The 19,333-nt window shown below is 30.6% G+C and overlaps 1 protein-coding gene across 2 annotated transcripts in view; it reads left to right on the top strand.

Moving 5' to 3' along the window:
* The first annotated feature begins 2,423 nt into the window (after positions 1–2,423).
* LOC130441451 (T-box transcription factor TBX20-like) overlaps positions 2,424–19,333 on the top strand; it is a 49,234-nt gene continuing 32,324 nt past the window's right edge. For both annotated transcript variants that reach the window (XM_056775149.1, XM_056775148.1), the window contains exons 1-2: positions 2,424–2,791; positions 13,817–14,123. In XM_056775149.1, coding sequence (XP_056631127.1) covers positions 2,662–2,791; positions 13,817–14,123 — 437 coding nt within the window. In that variant the 5' untranslated portion in view covers positions 2,424–2,661. The remainder of the gene's footprint in view (positions 2,792–13,816; positions 14,124–19,333) is intronic.

Below are 19,333 nucleotides of genomic sequence, written 5' to 3'. Positions count from 1 at the left end.
CTTTAAGCCTCGAACTTGGCATATTTTGATAATGTTAAAAATTTAGATATGAGTGGAAAGCTAGATTCCTAATTACTCCATAACTTGAAAACAAATGAAAATCGTTTTTTTACATTATTTTCACGTGCATAATACACTCCTAGAGTTTGGTGCGTTCCTCCTGACTCACCCTGTATAACATCGACTATCCCAATCTCCCTTTGTTTTCTGTTTATTTATCATTGTATTTACTTCCATTATTATCATTGTTTTTAATATTACAATTCCTCCATTTTGTTGCCTATTTTTTGGGTTGCATTTTTTCTTTTTCAATTCTAGTTTCGTTTCTTCTAACTCCTCCTTTCGTTTTATTTCTTTTCCTTTTGTTATTTTCATTCCTTTCAATTATTGTAGTCTGGTCTTTTATTGTGTCATATATAAAGATAAAGACTTCGAGGATCCAAAATGAAAGCCCTTCTTTGTAAAATACTTGATACTCCACAACATATTTTCTATATAACCCAAAATCTCATATTCAGCAGTTTTTTTTTGGGGGAATTAAATAATGCAACAAACAGAACTTTTCAAATTTATGGAATCTAATAATCCTTCGAAACGATGAATCGGTATTACACGCTCAACGTCTTTATGATTCTTTGTCTTCAAGTTTCTCTTCAACTTAGAAAGAATTGGAAGAACGAATTCGATTTTGTTTGGTCACATAGTCACATTTTGTACGTACGTGAGGGTCCTTTCAATCATCGTAAACTTTTATGTAGCTTCGTTACACAAACACACCACGAGCGGCACAACAAGTTTTTTTACTGTACCTACAGTTTAACTGTAGGACACGGAAAAAAGTATAAAAGAAAGTTTTATTAGGAAAAGACGAAAGCAAAAATAAAGAAAATGGAACACAATTAAAGGAATTAAAGAAAACAATATGGAAGACAAGACGAATGATGGAAATAAGTAAGAAACAGTTAAATATAGGTTCTATTTGTTTAAGAATCCAAAAGATCTGTTGCGTAAAAGGGAAAAGAATTAAATAGGTAACCAAAAAAAAAATAAGAAGAATATAAAGAAAAATGGATATCAATTTGTTCGATACCTACTAGGGGGATTTCAAAACGAATGAAGAAGGAAAACAGCGGAGAAGAAAAATAAAAAAAAAGAAGTACACTGAGATGAAGAGAAATGTACAAAGAATTTTCACTATATTTTCATTGAGAATAAATAAAGTTCGACGTCCATGGGAATCGTTGAACGGAACTACCGTGATAAAGATAGTAGATGATCCGTTTTAGATGATGGTTTGATTGTTTGAATTCAGCTCGGGTTATGGATACGGTATGGTCAGTAATATACTATGTGTACAATAAAATTGAACTCGATAAATATAAGTCCGTAGATAGGAAATTTATTGGAAGTGTTCCGTTTAAATAAACATTCTTCTAAAATTAGTGTAGAATCATAATTTGACTATTGAGCATATACCTAGCTACCGATTAAAAAACTCCGAGACATTATTCAAAGAAGAAGAAGAAAAAAAATTGAGCGATGTGAAACATGATTATCACCTAGATTAAGTTAAAAATGACACACACATTTTTTATTAGACGTGGAATAAAAAAAGAGTTTAAAATATGTCGAGTAACTCGATGGTTTTATTTTTTCATCGAGACGATAGTCAATTGAAAATTTTTATGAAAATATCCATCCACCTCTATTAATTTATTATCATACTTTCCATTAAATTGGGAGACTCTGTATTTCGTATAAAATAATTTAAATTTATAAACTAATCCTCCATTTTTATATAACCTAATCTTGAATAGGCTCGATATGTTCAATTTAATTGTTTTATAAATTTTCAAACACCTATGTTTCTTTCTTTTTTTTATTATTATTTAATCCCGGTAATTTGTGTCCTCAAAACAGACGCACAGTTTCCGAAAGACCCATGATTATAGGTTCAAAACCAATTATACTACAATAAAAAAAAGAGCCCACAACAGGTAGGCAAATCAAGTAATCCAACACTCGACAGTCGAAGGCGTGTCAAAGTTACGTACTCCCCGCTCAAGGGCGCGGCTTTCTCGGATGCCCACCCTCTAAGAATCAAAACAATACCCACTATAAAGGATAAGCGAATGTATTAAAACACCGCCCAGGTGTACAGGGGGGCTAAGACAAAAAGCTATCGTGTCATCGAGGGGGGAAAATAGCCGAAAAAATGGCACATTCTTGTAAAAACGTCTCGACCGAGTGGTCAGTTGACGTCGAACAGCGTCGTGAGAAGTAGCCTTTAAGAAACAAAAGAACGGCTATCAATTACGCTGACGGTGGGGTACGCCCCCCGAGGTGGGAGCGACCAATCTGAGCGCTTTCGCCGCATATCAAAGTAATCGCGTTAAATGGGAACCAAAGGGGACTAAATATTCATTCTGTCAAAACAGCTTGCTTCTGTGGTTAAATACTTCACACCTAGTGAAAGGTTAACTTTAGCGGGAACGTTGAAAATGGCTCGGGACGAAACGAGGACTGAGTGATTAAAATTAAAACAAATATTTATTCAATTATTTACGTATAAGTATCTATCTATTTATTTTTAATTTATTATTTTTCTCTATATTAATATTTCGTGTTCTGTGATATGATTATGTGTATCGAGCGGTGATAATGGAAGAAAATTGTACGATGCGGCCGTGTGCGACAGACTTTAGCATTGCGGCTATTATGTCGAGACATGGTAGAGCTAGAACGGCGAGATGTAGAGATCGCGAGCCGCCGGATAATCTTTCACCTCTCGGTAAGCATCTCATATCTTAATTTTTATACAATGTCATACGAAAAGACGTTTATCTCGAGCGGGTTTTTGGGAAATCTCATCGAATAAAACGATTAATTGTTAAACTCTGTCTAATAAAGACAAGTTTATATCGAAGACTCGAGAATTATCTTCGAAATTTAGGGATAACGCTCATTTTTACGAAGGACACAACACATTTCGATTCGTTGTTGAGGTAGGTAAATAAATTTTCAAATTGGAAATTAATACATGTAATGGTGAGAATTAAATGTTTTCCGCTTGAAATTGTCGACTAAAGACTTGAAAGTTTCTTTTAAATGTTGTTTATACCAAGAAAAAAATTGCTTATTTGAACCCATCTACGTATTTTTTCAATTAATTACAAATCGAAAAAGATATATGAAGATGGATGATTACGTATATTATTGTTTGCAGACATAGGTTATTGGATTCAAAATTCAGAACACTTTGTATGTTCATAAAATGTATTAAATAAATGTACATTATTTATTAGATATAGATAAAAAGTAATAAGATTTCACCTTTTGTACCTTTAATGAAACGAGTACAAACCACTGTACATAAATAAATATATAATAATTATTTACTATCTGTATATGATATACCTATCATCATAAATTACTTTAAATGATCGAAATTATAATTTGAAAACCCATTCGAAAGATTTTTTTTGTTTTTACATAATACATAGCCCATCTTTTTATGATTTTCGTGTAACTGATTTTAAAAGTTTCAACAATATCTAGATTCTTATTTCAAATTTCTTTTTTTACAATTTTCTTGCCAACTTACCTAAATTAAAGTCTTTTTAACGAAAACTAGGTTCTTTTTCCAAACTCTATATACTTTTTTTTACTTTTGTAGCCCCAAGTATTTTCGATAATTCATAACGTCTTGTACTTTCTGGTCTCTATTCAGTCATATTCCTGTCCTCAAATATACACGTTTTACACTACGTAAATTATAAATCAAATATAATGATTATTTTATTATCTATCTCTGTGCGTATTTCTTTTCAAATTCCTTTTTTGTTACCCTAAAATTCCTTCTAACTCATCTATTTTCCCCAATACTATCACTACGTTTTTTTCTATAATATCTTTGTTCATTATCATCTATATCTCTTCCAGATTTGTCACAATCGTATCTTTAATTTATTTATATATTTCTACGACTTTTCTAATATAATTTCACGTTTAATCATTTTTATTAATATTTCAATATTTAAAATCGAAATTATAAGATTGATTTTATAGTTTCAAAATGCCAAATTACAAATGAATATGCCAAATATTATTTCGGGGAGATTATCGTTGAGGCTTCTTCAATTTTTACGACCCCACGTTGATTTTTATCGTTTTACATAAATGAAATTAACTATTTAAATATTTCTGTCGCTAGTGTACAAACTTCAACCTATTTTTTTCTATTTTAGTATTCTAATGTTGTCAATTTTAACTTATTTATAAATTTACATTTCCATCATAAATGCGATCAAATTCCAAATTTCGAGAGTATGTAAAAGAATCCAAATTAAAGTTCGTTTCGTAATTATGTCTCTACGAATTTTTCAAAATAAAAACCATGCTAGGATTCGGCGATATTCATTAGACAAACCCAGAAGCCGTTTGTGTTCAGAGCTAAAAATACGTTTATGTATTATATCTAAATTATTATGTTTTAACTAATGAAAACGTGATTATTTTGTAGAAACAGATTCAAGAATATATCTTAGTTAGTTGCATGACTGAACCGATCGTAGTTTACGAGGGTCAGATAGAAAATACCTATCACGTCAAAAAAGTTGCACCAGCTGTATAACAAGCACAAAAATCTTTGTTAAAGACAAATATTCACAACTGAGAAAACTAAATTGACGAATCTAATAGTGCCATCTCTCATTGAATGACAAAACTTGTATATTCGAAATATTTATGAACTGAATTTATATAAAAAAAAAAACTCCTTAACGTTAAGATTGATCTAAATAGGGAGTTCTGGTTGAGTGCATTTCTATTAAGATGTTATGCAAGAATGACTATCTAATGCGTTATACCTTTGAGTTTAATTCTTGTAAAAAAAAATAGAACATGAATGTTGAGATATAACTACATACGATTGAAAATAAGATTAACTACCTACTTATCATCGTAATAGTTTCTTTATAAAATTCGATCAATAATATGTTGAAAATATTTATAATAATTCAAAATTGAAATTAAATTTGTAGGTATGTCAACCTCACCTACCAAAATCAATTGAAAAAATAATAGAGAAAGGGATTTCGCGTAAGTGAAATTGCTTTTGATCGAACCGAAACTTGTCGTTTTCTTGGAAGCTTCAATTTAACATCAAAATTGAAGAAAATTATCATAATCGAGCATTTAAATCTGTTTTTTAGGAACTATAGTCCTGAGGGGACAAGACACTGTTATTCAAACGAACACAATGAAATAATAAAATTGAACACCATCGACTGCAGACGAAGATGATGATACAACAGAGTAGATAATTCGTGTATTTACCAAGACCCATGCCCGGATATTTGGGTCAACCTAAATCATTAGTACAAAGAGCTACAGAATGTAAAGTTCTAAATTTGTGGGATACCCCCGAACGTTCTAGACTGTTTTTTAGAGGCCTTTTCAACCTTATTAGTTCCAAAAAGTATGATTACTAGATAAAAACGAGGACCTTCTTCGTGGACGAGGTATAAAACAGAATCCTGGAACTTTGTGTGATACCCTCGAATAAAGTTCAGCTTAACAACTGATATATCAGGTCGCTGTACATACATAAACCTTTTTAGGTATCTATTTATTTATGACCGATATTCAATACCTCTGATGGTTTCTTCATTTGAATCTTATAAGTTCCGTACTCAAGTTACGTAAATACAATTCACTAAATTTGTTATCTCCTACTAAAAGCTTAATTATCGAATCTAACTTTTCATTAATTTCAGTCCCTAGCAGTGGAGTATTTCATCTAAAATTTTATCCATTCACTGTGTCATCGTTGTTTCTAAAATTTTTACTGTTTATGATTTGACTATTTTTTTAAATTCCGAAAGAAATAACTGTCACTACATATATCAATTGAATCGTATCTTCATTTATATTTCTTATTTTTTAGGTTGCTTCAGCTCATTGAACAAATTCATTATAATAATTTTGTTTTTACGATGTCCTGGTAAACATTACTCATAATCAAGTATATTGTGCGGTACCAAAACTCTTCATAAGTATATAAAGTTTGAATCAATTAGCACTTTCAATTCTATAACCACGTCAACCAAAGAAAATTCTAGTTGAGCTCAGTTAAATATCTACCTATGTATATAAGTTAATAATAAAGACACAGTCATAGAAAATATTAATCAAAACATATCTTGAGAAATAAAGATCCTAGATATGACACAGGACGTAATAAAAAACTTGGTATAACATATGGTGAAGAAACGATTTGTTGTACTATTGCATTTTCTGTATAGACTTATGGTGTTCAATATATTCCTGTGCTAATTGAAGGACCCAAAAAATCCCTTTAACGTGCATAAAATAAACATATTGCGATCGATAGTTATTATGTCAATATATTTTATCTATTCGTAGATATACTTGAAATTGACATCACCCAATTTGGTTAATGGATTTCTAACCTAATACACGTTAAGGTCCATGTTCTATTTGAACTAGAACCACATTATGTCGATTCCTGCGACATGCAAATCCAGCATTAGAAATAAAAGGATATTGAATTAGGTGTTGATATAAAACATCGTTAGTTAACCATTTTCTAACAAGAAATAAAAAAAAAAAACATAAGCTAGTTTAAATTTTTATCAGTTTGTGATGCTGTTTGTTTCGTAGTAAAATATCAATTTCGAGTTATGCGTCAATTCATCTGATGTGTGACACCTCAAAATGTCAAAACTTTATGATGGCAATGTCAGATTTGACACATGGCATTTTTCAAAACTCAAGTAGTAACCCTCGTACAATTTGAACATTTTTTAGACGACGTACAAGATCCAAAATTAATATTTCAATTATACTGAAGAAAGAAAATAAATAATAGATATGTATAAACATTTTATTTATTGAACAATATAATTATTATTAATTATTTGCAAAAAGTAATGTTGATTGTACCTCCAGGACAATTATTATTATTTATTGGATCGGACGGACATGGCATATGTATATTTCTCCTAGATTTTGTTGGGAATTTGTGTGTCTTCGATAGAATTTTTTGATAGATTCGTATTTGTGGTGGAAAAAAGTTATGCAAAATCATCGAAGTAAGACTGTCAACTGTCAACAATGAAGTGGCTAGAGTCACTCCAGAGCGTCCCGAAAGTGTTTTGCTACATGGAACACTGAAAACGCAACTTCCGATATTATGTAAATGAATACAGAACGAAAAATTTTGAACCAATTTTTCAATGTGTGTATATGTATGTTTAATAATAAATTGGAAAATTTTAGTAGTAGGATATATATAGTATGTAATTAAAATATCCTGTTGGTACGTAAGTACCATTTATCATATATACGCAAAAAATATATAAATTTGGTCGATTTCTCACGAGACTTGTCAAAATATTTACAAAACTGGCTCATAAACCACGATCGTGTTTATTTCGATGGAGCAGTATACAATTCAGCATATGAAGAAATAAATAATGCATCTAACAAAACAATCAAAGACGACACACCATAGGCAAAAGATTTTAATTACGAGCAAAGAGTTTACAAACATAAATCTTTCCGTTTTCGTGTCGAGAAAAATGTTATTCTATTTTTCACACCTTTCTGGATATATTCAACTTAAATAAATTTGAATTTTTGTGTAAACTGGTAAATGAAGAGCCTTCATAACTTTCAGGAGGTATATTTTCGAAATATTTGTTTGTTATTTCTAGCGATACGCTCTAGCACCAATCGGTGAACAAGAAATCTGTATACAAAATGGGGCGGTAGACAAAAGATTTCTAAAATTAATTATAATTTATCTTGAGTTGAGTTTGTCTGTTTTTTTCTTCTTTTTTTTCCCAAATAGTTTGCAGCTGAAGTTGAACGAAATAAAGCAACAATTCGTTCCTATTTTCCCGGTATTTACACCATAAGATTGAAATAATGCGTTTTCATTCAGATAAAAATATTCAATTAAATTATAATCGCGATAATGTGTGAAATTATATAAATGGCGTGCTAGTTAATAAAGAACCGACTATTTATCTAGAAGAGAGTATGTTATTAAAGTTGTTTAATAACCAAGGAAAAATACGCTAATTAACAATATACATACAGAGTTTTAATGATTGTTATATATATATATATATATATATATATATATATATATATATATATTTATATATAAAGTTTTATTTATTTATTTTTATAAAAATTATGAGAAACTGATAGCGATGTGTATATATCAACGATAAATTTACAAAGAAAATGAAGTAGTTTTAAACGTAAAAAAAATTGATAGTCCTTCCATAGCCTATTTCTAATGCAAAATTTCGTACGGTCATTTTAATTAATTATTAAATACCACAAAATAATCTAACTAATTTTTTATAATTGTACCTGAGCTAATACAACTTTTCGATTCTTTTATAACCATAGATAAGTTGTACAGAACAATAGACAAATATTCGAACAGGCCTAAAACCATGTGTATTAAAAATTACATTAGTCGTATGATAAATTTTTTTTCAATATACGAGGGCTGCTACTCAAGTTTGAAAATATGACAATAATGATATGAATAAACTTTGACATTTTTAATGGTGAACGTACTCACAACGTGTTATCATCTTGGTTTATGACTTTCGACGTGGATTAAACCAACAGTAGATTGCCGATCAACTCGCTTCTATGATCTCGAACCATCGCTTATTTCCCGAATTAAATCGTGGTCCAACTTCTGTTGTTGTTGCCAGATATTGCAAACTAAACAACAATCGATTAACAATCGATTATTTGGGTCGAGCCAAATCCAACAAATGTTCTTCGCGCACAAAATAGTTCGAAGCAATTGGTCGCTTGTTTTTTCGGAATACGTAGAACGGTTAATTCTAAAAAATAGTTTTGAAAGTATTGTATAGCTCCGTAGATGAAATTATTAGATTATCTATCCAATATAAACAAAAAACGATTGGTGTGACATGTAAACAATTAAAAAAATCTCTTTTAATAAAATCAATTTGTTAAGAGTCAGTTGTTGAATAAAACCGTGTGTTTATGGAGGACCTCGTTGAAAAATCTCTCGATATAAATTGTTATGGACTTGGTCTGTATATAACAGGCTGTCTGTTTCTTAACTACTTCCAACCACATGCTTTCATAAAACTAAATAATTAACATTTTTAACGATAATTATTGTTAAAACTCGCTATAAAAGTCGGAAGTGGATGAAATTTTCATAATAAAACCCTTTCACGTTTTTGAATTACTTTTAGTCGTAAATTTGAAGTTTACGTCAGGATAGGACTAAGTTTTCTAGTCAATCGATTGAAAATTTTGATTAGGTGATTTAAAAAGAAATGTACGAATATGAAATATTAAAATGATTTTAAAGATAAGATATTTTTATAGTCTAGAATCTGAGACATCGGATAAAGAAGTTCCTTGATGATGATTGTTACATAGGACAGATAACACAATAATTAGAAATAGATGCAGAAATCACAAATTGAAATAATTAAGTAATAACGAGATATAAACAAAGTTCGGAATTTGACGACGAAGAAAATAATTGTTAGAGTGTTTTGAGATAAAAAAAATATGCTTTTTTGGTGCTGAAATGATTCTATTATGGGACCGTATATTGCATATGGAAAGCGATTTGAAACAAATTAAGAAGCGTGCTCTCATTTGACTCATTTAACTCCAAAAGTTATAGTGAAAAGTCTTTCAGTCTTATTATGTGGACAACACTTCTTTATCAATGTACAGCTTCAGAACACCTTTCCTGGTGAATTTATAGAAAAATTATGACCATAATTTTGATTATTGAATCATATTATTATCTCAAAACGTCTATTATATATGCAGTGATCCCCAAGAGTCCACTGGACACTCTGTGTAGGTACTCCGATGTAAATTTCGATCTATAGAGCTGATCATCATCATATTTTTGACAAGATTTTAGAAGAAATATATAACCAGGAGGTCTACTCAAACCAGTGATATTTCGAATTTGGTCTACGAAAATAAAAGTTTGTGAAATTTACGAAAACTATTTGAAATGTCAGAAATCTGCTTATTGGTTATGAACAAAAATCTTCAAAAAATACTGATTCATACTTTCCCAATTCAATAAAATCATGGACTGGGGAATGTAAATGCTATAGAGCTATTTTCGTTCTGAAAATATATATGATCTATGAACAACTTATCAACACGCGATTTGCTTGTAACATCTCAAAAATATATATTTCTCAATGCCAAGAACAATTAACAGTTAAGCGTGTCATAATCATCTGCATTAAGTTTGATATATACCGGCTTAATTAGAGACCAGCAGCAAATCTAAATTTACTTCTGCGTGTAAACTTTCAAAATAAACATTTGATACGATATTGTAGTTGTAGAGTAGTAGTCTGAATTAGAAAAAATAATACAAAGAGAATTAACAATCGGAAATAAATTCAATAATTATATTTAAAACCCAATCTAAACTAACCCAATTGATAGATTTAGAGGTTTTACGCAGGTGACTTGTGCCAAATACTAGTCCGACCTTTCAATAGTTATTTGTATGCCAAGGACTGAAAGTGCTAGTATTTTCATAGTCATATTCAACATAAGATCCAAACTTTTTCATCATTATTTATTGTTATTCATTAATTTAGACAAAACGTCGGATAAAACAAATTTAAGGTTATGCAAAATCATCGAAATGAAACAGTCAAGTGTCAATATTGAAGTGGATAGAGTCGCTCCAGAGCGTCCCGAAAGTGTTTTGCAGTGTCACTTTTACTACATGGAACATTCGAAATGCAACTTTCGGTATTATGTAAATGGATACAGAACGAACAACTTTCAGATGGCGTCGTCTAAAAAATCTATTGTGATCCTCTAAATCTAATTCTCAAATTTGATATGACATAATCGTTGATTTTTTGAATTGTCAATACTGTCATTTGGGTAACAATTTTTATTGAATATGAACTGGTCTAGGAGTCACCATCTTCATGTCCATTCAGTTTACCTACTTACATATCCAAGTTCGCTTCGTCTTTTCTAGAAGCCGTATACCTTTCAGATTTCCAGATTATCTTATAAAACATTTTGTTTTATAAGTAAAACTGACTCTCAACTCCAATATGAATTAACTTGTAATAATAAGTTTTATGCTACTAGCACGTAGCATTTTTGAGCAGTGTAGGGTAGGAATAAGTATTTAGTAACAACCATTCATTCTCTTTTAGTCCATATCCATCAAAATTATGTTTAATTCCTTGAGGACGGCAAGACGTAAAAAATCGTAAATTAGGGGTTTAAGGTTGACAAAATGTAAATTATTTTTAGTGAAGAGAGAAAGAAAAGCTCACGTCGCGTAATGGCTTGACAACATGTGCAAGGAAAATTAATACGTTCTAATTTTTTATCGTGTAAAATAGTGTCGGTTGTCACGATATTCGTGGCTTTTTTCAACACATTTTCAGGTATCGATTGGCCTTAAGTGAATACGGAAAGATTTATGTATTCAGTGAACTCATTTGACTAGGAAGGGCTTCATATATTCACGGAAAATTAATTCAGACCAAAGTAAATTTATCGGAAAATTGGAAAAAGCGTGTATTTTATCAACAATACAAATTGAACACAACATGATCGATTCTATAAAAACATTATAATTATCACGAATAATGTTAGATAGTTAGAACAGTTTTTCGTTTTTAAATAGTTTCACTTAATGACTAATTTGAGCGGCAGGTGATTCTTAACCTCAAATAGAGCAATTTTCTAATTCAAACATAAGGCGGCAGCAGCAGCAGCAGCAGCAACACCACCATGAAACACCTATAATATTCCTAATGTTTTCAACACACATTTTACCGGTAACCTTCTTCTATTCAAAGACCTAATTGTTGGTTTTTGAACATTAGTCGGTTGGGTAATTTACAGAGTATTATTACATGCGTGATCCTCCCGATGTAAGCTGATAATAATCTCGTAGCGATCATTCTTGCTTAGTGGCCATTGTTGTTTTCAGTACATTAGACCCCTTTTGCTTCCGCCCAATTATTAAGCTAGATTATTGGAATGATACGAAAATTACCCAAATTATTTTTCATAAAAATCATACTTAATTTTACCTATATGTCGCATATATTTCATAAATAAATAAATAACTCGTTTTCAGGTATTGTTTCATAGGTACTATTCCTATACAAATTTATTGAATAAACAAGGGACAAATATCGAAAATGATCGATTATATTTTTTCATCTACTGTTTTTTTAAAAGAAAGCAACAGTTTTTCTTTTAAATTTGAAGATTTAATTCTCTAAATCCAATAATATATCACAAGTTACACATCGTTAGTTTGGACCAGTCCATAATCCAAAAAATGTTGTTTCCAACGCTGATTTATCTGCATAAGCTAGTCGTACCTACCCACAAGCTATATTCAAGACGTGCCAAATCACACGACATCGGATGCCAACTTAAAGGTCTACTTATCGAAATAATAATGAATTAATCCAGTAACGGTAGACGTAATATTATCCACATCTTAGATCATATCAGTCGAAATTTTGAAGAAAAAAACTCCTAAGACATCACCAGTTTGCAAACTGCACCAAACAATGCAATTTTATGGACCTTAGGTATAGAATTGATTCCACATTCTCTTTTACGTTTTCTAAGTAATATTCTCTTCAGTACGAATTTTGGTACGAAATCTATTCATAGTTCGACCGATAGTTTCCCGAGATTGATTATTAAGTGCGTCACAAAACTTGAAAGAATGTACCTACAAATCAACTTTTGATTATTTGCCAGATTAGGATGTTCATAAATGTCAAAAAACATTAAAATTAACCCTTTCGCATCAATTAAACACCCGATACAAACTGGCACATGATTAAAAATATGAAATTTGTTTTTGAATTTAATATCGTATTAATTAATTAAGATTTTTCTGATCGCATATCTGGTAATACTCATATAATGAGATCTATTAATTTGTTATATTAATTCGTGTAGTTTTCGTTCGGAAATCATTAGAAAAATAATACCGTGTCGTGTCAAAAGATATTAAAACTTTTAATTTGAATAACAAGAGTAATTATTATTATGTTATAGTGGTTAATACCTTGCAAATGTATAATTTTCGTACCGTTAATGAAATAATTAGCGCGAAAGCTGAAGGACACCATAAATGAAACTGGCATTTAACATTATTAAATACAAATTAAAACCGAATTAACAAGTTCAAAGTTATATCAAGAATAGTATTTAATCGGGAAAAAATCACGCGAACGCTTAATTTTAATTAGACGAATCAGAATCGCTCAAAGCGGAATTAGGAATATATACAACTAGAAAAAAAAACTGGAAAATGCGTACAAATACAAAATAATAGAGATATTGAGCTTAGATTTCAAAAAATGATAATATCAATTTTCAAATAGAATAGAATAGAATTTTTCTTTACAGCTTTCCATCGAAAAAAAAAGTTTCCTCGAATCTATTAAACGTCCTCTACCTAACACTTGAGAAAACTCTTAGTCGATTTGTAACAAAAGACTTTTCCATAGTTAATTTTCATCTCGGCATTATTAAATTGAACCAATCTGATTTTAAAATTTGTTCAATATTTATATATACAAATAATAATAATATTACATATAAAAAAAATCAACACCAATACAGGGCGATTTAGAAATATCTTTTGAATGGAGGGACTGCTCGGTAGTCTATTTCTGTTTAGCGAATTCTGCGGCTAGTCACATCGATTTAACAATTTTTTTTATTCTAGAGAAATTCGTAGACACTTCTTCCTCAGTTCCTTCCACTCCGGAACCGATGGGATTGGATTGTACAATAGTGAGTGCGGATAATGAAAGCGGTCGTGATTCGCCCGTAGACGTTTCGTCAACTTCAGAATCGGGAGTGACTACTGCGTCGCAATCTAGCGGGAGACGGTCGCCGATTCGAAATCCTCTTTTACAAGAACGTTGTACCAGCGAGGATTTAAAAAATGTAACCTGTCATCTAGAAACGAAGGATTTATGGGATAAGTTCAATGAGTTGGGGACTGAAATGATCATAACAAAGACTGGAAGGTAAGTTATTGTTGATAAAATATACTTATCGCTAGTAGTACTAAGAACCGTATGACAAGCGTTAAACAATTATAATATTGTTTATGGTTTGCAGAACGAATAAATTTTCAAATTATTTATCAAGAAAATAGAGTTTAAATTGATGCTGTTGCTGTTGGTTGTTGTTGTCGTTGAAGCTAGAACACACAAATTTGTGGTAGAAGCTTTAAAAAATATTCCATCCGCAATATCATGAATATAATTAGTACTTTTTGATTGTCATCCGGGATTAAGTGATTTATATCAACTATTTGAATGAAGTTATTTTGAATCCTGACCCAATTTGTTATTCTATATAGTGTAGTTGTCAAAATAGTATTTCATATCGAAATATTTTCTTAAACGTTGTTTCTTTTTGTAACATTTCATTATTCTCATAATCAAAAATACGAAAATTATTTTTTTAAATCATTATCAGTTCCTAATTAGCTCGTATTATTAACCAAAAGTTTAACAACATAGTTTTAATCTTGATTTATGATTATATAATATAATAAAAAAATAATATTAAAAATATGGTTGAGGAACCAAGTTGTAATACAAATATACCATAAAAATGATTAAGTTAGGCATGGAAATAATTAGTTAATCAAAAGTTCCCGAACTAATTATATTGTATTAATTATGAATAACAAGGATACAAAATTTGGAAAAAAACTACCGAAATTATGCATTTCTATCACATACTTTTACACGCATTTTCACTATTTCCTACCTTCTTGGTATTTTTCTCATTTTTCTCTTCCTCATTACAACACTATTTTAAATGTACGAGGATGGTTCCAGAAGTACCTAACCTGATCTAGTGATGGCGGTAGCTGGTTGAAAAATATCACTGTATTAGAAAGTACACAATTTATACAGAAATAGTGAATGATTTCAGTGAATTTGGTCATCGTTATGTGATACAATTTAATTTAAAAGAGTCCGTACGACCAGCGAAAACCAGCATCGCAGTTTTCGACCAAATGAGGTGACGAGATCCAGAAATGTTGAAGAAAATCCACTGGTTGATCGTCGACTGGAAGTGCTCGAGCTAGCAGACATAATAGGCATTTCAAAAAGTGCGAAACATCGCATAATAACTCAAAATTTGGTCACGAGAAAGCTGGGCATAAGATGGGCGCAGCGTTTGCTCACAATGGAACAAAAACAACGTCACAAAACAACAATTGTAGTATATTGCAACATTTGAGCAAAGCAATCAAGCAAAAACGGCCGATTTTGGTTAAGAAGAAAATGTTTTTTCATCAAGATAATGCACCAGGTTACACATCCGTTATTGCAATGGACAAAATTAATGAGTTAAAGTTTAAATTTCTACCTCATGCACCCTCTTCGCTAGATTTTGCTTCTTCGGATTATTTTCTGTTCACAGAATTGGAAAAGTGATCAAAGATGTTCCAACAACGAAGAGGTGATGGTCGACAGTTAATGGATATTTTTAGGAGCTTGACGATTCTTATAATAAAGAGGATATCAAAGTTATTGAACATCGCTTCGGAAAAGTATATGTAGCACATATTTTTTGTGTTTTCTTTCTTGGACCAGGTACTTTCGAGATCATCCTCGTACTATTCCATTTCGAGTTGGCGATTGTCGCAATAATAAACTACTCAACTCAAAATAACACACTTTCCCATTGTATTTATATGATCTAATCTTTTTATCGAAAATTTTATTTAATGAAATTTGACACGCGTTATTCAAAATTATAACATTTTCCATTAGTTTAAGACAGGGGTGGCTTTGAAGACTACGCAATTGTATAATTTTTTCATTTATTATTAACAACGTAAACTGTATTAAATAACTCAGGGAATACAGGGAATCACATTCAAGAATATTCCGAATTAATCATGGGGCTTTTTTCGCAAACATACTTCTCTTGCTACAATTTTAATTGCGGGATAAAATATCTTTAATTATTCATTTATTCATGTATATTTACTGAAGCCTTATAAATCGAAAAAGATTTATCTGCGATCTGTTTAAAAAAAATAATAATTTCATTACGATACTGTGCCATAATTGGAGGTTGTTCAAAACCGATCAATCAAATTAAAATAATCAATCAACTGAGTGACGCTTCACCTGAATCTACTTTCTCTCTCTTTGTAAAAAAAAACAGTGTTGGTTGAATGAAGTTAGCACATGGTGATAGTGATTTTTCTTAAATGCGATTTTGAGCTTTGATTTCAATTATTGGTACGAACTTCGCGAGCAATCTTATGCTAATTTTATGATTTTGCTATTAGATGAAATTACAAATACAAGAACTAAATTTGTAAATTCTATATTTAATAGTATTTGAAATTGAAATGATTAAGTATATTTTTTTGTTAAAAAATATTTTAACTATTATGATCAGAGTTAATTCAATTATTTGATGGAACGCATCCAGTTATTTTGGAGGATTCTAAAACTTTCCTTAGAAGTCAGGGTAACTAGAAATCGCCCTAAAATTGGTAAGCCAAAGATTATAACAAATATTTAGGATATTATGCAAAGATTTGTAGAAAATCCTTCTACAACCCATTACGAAAAATGCTTGAATAAGTTTCATTTTCACAAATTAACGCTAATAAAAAATACATCTGGACATGATCATGACCATATATTTTGGAATAAACTTATTATTATATCAAATTTACAGTTAATCGCCGCAATTTTATATAATGGAGTGTTACTTATCCAAAATGGATGCGGTAACATAAAATAAAATGCATACGATAGTTAATATTCGTGCAGGTATTATCGACAGGACTGATCTTAGATCTGTTGTTATAGGAGACAATTTGAGCACACCGACAGACAGACAGATCTAGTTCTATACATATATACTTTCCGAGAGTAAACCCATATAAAATTATCTACCTTGGTAACTGGGGTTTATCTAAGTGAAATTTTTTACCAAATTATTATCATACTTTTCAGTTATTTTAACATTTTTACTTCGATATATTTTAACAGGAAAAAAACCTATGAAGGAACATTTCCACCGAGGAATCGCTTAAAACCGAATTCTTAGGTACAATTGATAAAAAACGTTGGAGGTCAACCAATTGAAATTTATCTTCATACTAACGGAAGTCGAAACCTGATAAGAACTTGAGAACAGAATGTTTGTGTGTTTATTTTCAATTAATTTTGTGTCTTAATCACAAGTAAAAGTATCGAATGACAAATAGATTTAACGATAAAAAACAATTTATGAAAGCAATAGAATTCAGAAGGCGAAATATCAAGGAAAAAATTGATTATTAAATGATAAAAATAACAAATTTGATAAATGTTTTGATATGACGATACATTCTTGTCAAATTCTTCCTTTATTAGGCCATTTGTATCAACGAAGTTTTATATATTCTACAATCCTGGAAACCTTGTAAACCAAAATTTCTGATTTTCGAGATAATTGATGTCTTGAAAGTTGACTACACTGAAAATTTGCAATCTTTTTAACAGTATATGTACTGAGAAACCTTTGAATTGATAGATTTTCTAGAACAATGTTTCGTTTCAAATTTTCCAGTGCAACTACTGGTGAATTTATCGGTTTTCAAATTTATTTTCTCGTATACATTGCAAACTACTGCGGCTTAGTAGAGGAAATGCAAAGGCTCCGATAGGTTTCTGCAACTGTCAACTTCTTATTTGTACACGAAGGAAATTTTTAAAATTGAACCTAGCGGGAGACTCCTAATTCAAAGCTAGTGATGCCTGCAGATTCTCCAATTTTGGGCTTAGGCTGAGTCGAGGGCGCCTATGCAAAGTGATAAAGCCTTTTCATTCTAAGTAACGGTAAATATTGTCATTTTTTTTTAAATTTTACAAATTTAAATGAAACGAATTTACCATATTCAGAGTCGATTGAAATGTTTCTAATGTAATGTATGTACAGTTTCACTTTCAGATGAACTTACTATCAAATCAGCATTTGAACAAAACATTTTTTAATTGAATTAAATTAGTAGCGTTGCGTAAATATTCCGCTTGGGACGCCCATGATTACGATAATGTATCAAAAACTGGAACGATCCAAAACGCTGTTTTTCGGTATAACGCTAATCAATATTAGCCATCGAACACTTTAAAAATCGATTAAGAGACCCTTTCTACCTGCAAAAGCCACCGAATACCTTCTGTCTTACACTCACATCGACAACTTAATCTTAATTTTCATATTCGTTTTCGTTATCGAACGTGGATTAGGTTTCTCGAAGGAATATACGAACTGCACGTGATGATTTATTATAATAAATAGAATAAAGGGTAAAATAGTGATTTATGTATGAGGCAATAAAGTTTAACCACCAAATACTATATTTATTCCGAAATAGCTCAAATTCGAAAATATTCGCTTTTAGTAATCCACCCGAATAATATGATTTTTTTTTCATTTATTCATATTAATTGTAATAAAACAATTTGAGTTATTCGTTTTGTTAAAAGGTTGTAAGTAGGTTGTAATTGATCGGTTTGAACATGAAGCGGATGAAGTACCAAATTTCGCTCCCAATTTCTATCGACCAATCGGCATTATTGTCTCATTTTACTGTTTTGAAACAAAGTATTTTTTTTTTCAAATTGCCAAGCTTTTTATACTATTATTTTCCGTTATCTAGTAAACTGATACTACTCTAGAAACTAATTCGGAGAAAATAAATTTATTTATATTAACAATTACTTCAAAAATAATTAATTATAGTAATGGAGTCACCCGTAATAAAAAAAATAAAGTACACTATAGTTAAACTCGTACGTTTATCTGTTGGATTCTTGATTATTTCTGCTAAAATTATGATGAAATTATGAAAGCGGTAATGAGCCGTTATTTTTTAAATCACGATTTTGCTCTAACTGACAACAAGAACAATCATTTAGGTATTTAAATATAAAGCACAAAACATCGTTTTTTATACATTAAAAACAAGCTAACCGATAACATTAAGCCAGTTGTGCATACGAGGTCCGGCTATTAAATAACGAGACTGGGTTTTTTTGTTGAGGGTCTTTCCAATTTTTTAAGGAAATCTGACTAGATCCGTTGACAAACTTCGCACTGACTTTTTTCGTGCGTAATTCCTCGTGTAAATTTTTTCTGACCGTTTCTTCATCGGCGTTTACACCCGGATACTTATTCGACGATCTGCACGCACAATTCCGTT

This window comes from Diorhabda sublineata, chromosome 3 (genome assembly GCF_026230105.1).
Source record: "Diorhabda sublineata isolate icDioSubl1.1 chromosome 3, icDioSubl1.1, whole genome shotgun sequence".
In the NCBI taxonomy this organism is placed as follows: domain Eukaryota; kingdom Metazoa; phylum Arthropoda; class Insecta; order Coleoptera; family Chrysomelidae; genus Diorhabda; species Diorhabda sublineata.
Note: the sequence above shows the minus strand (reverse complement) of the source record. Positions and strands in the feature narration are given on the sequence as shown.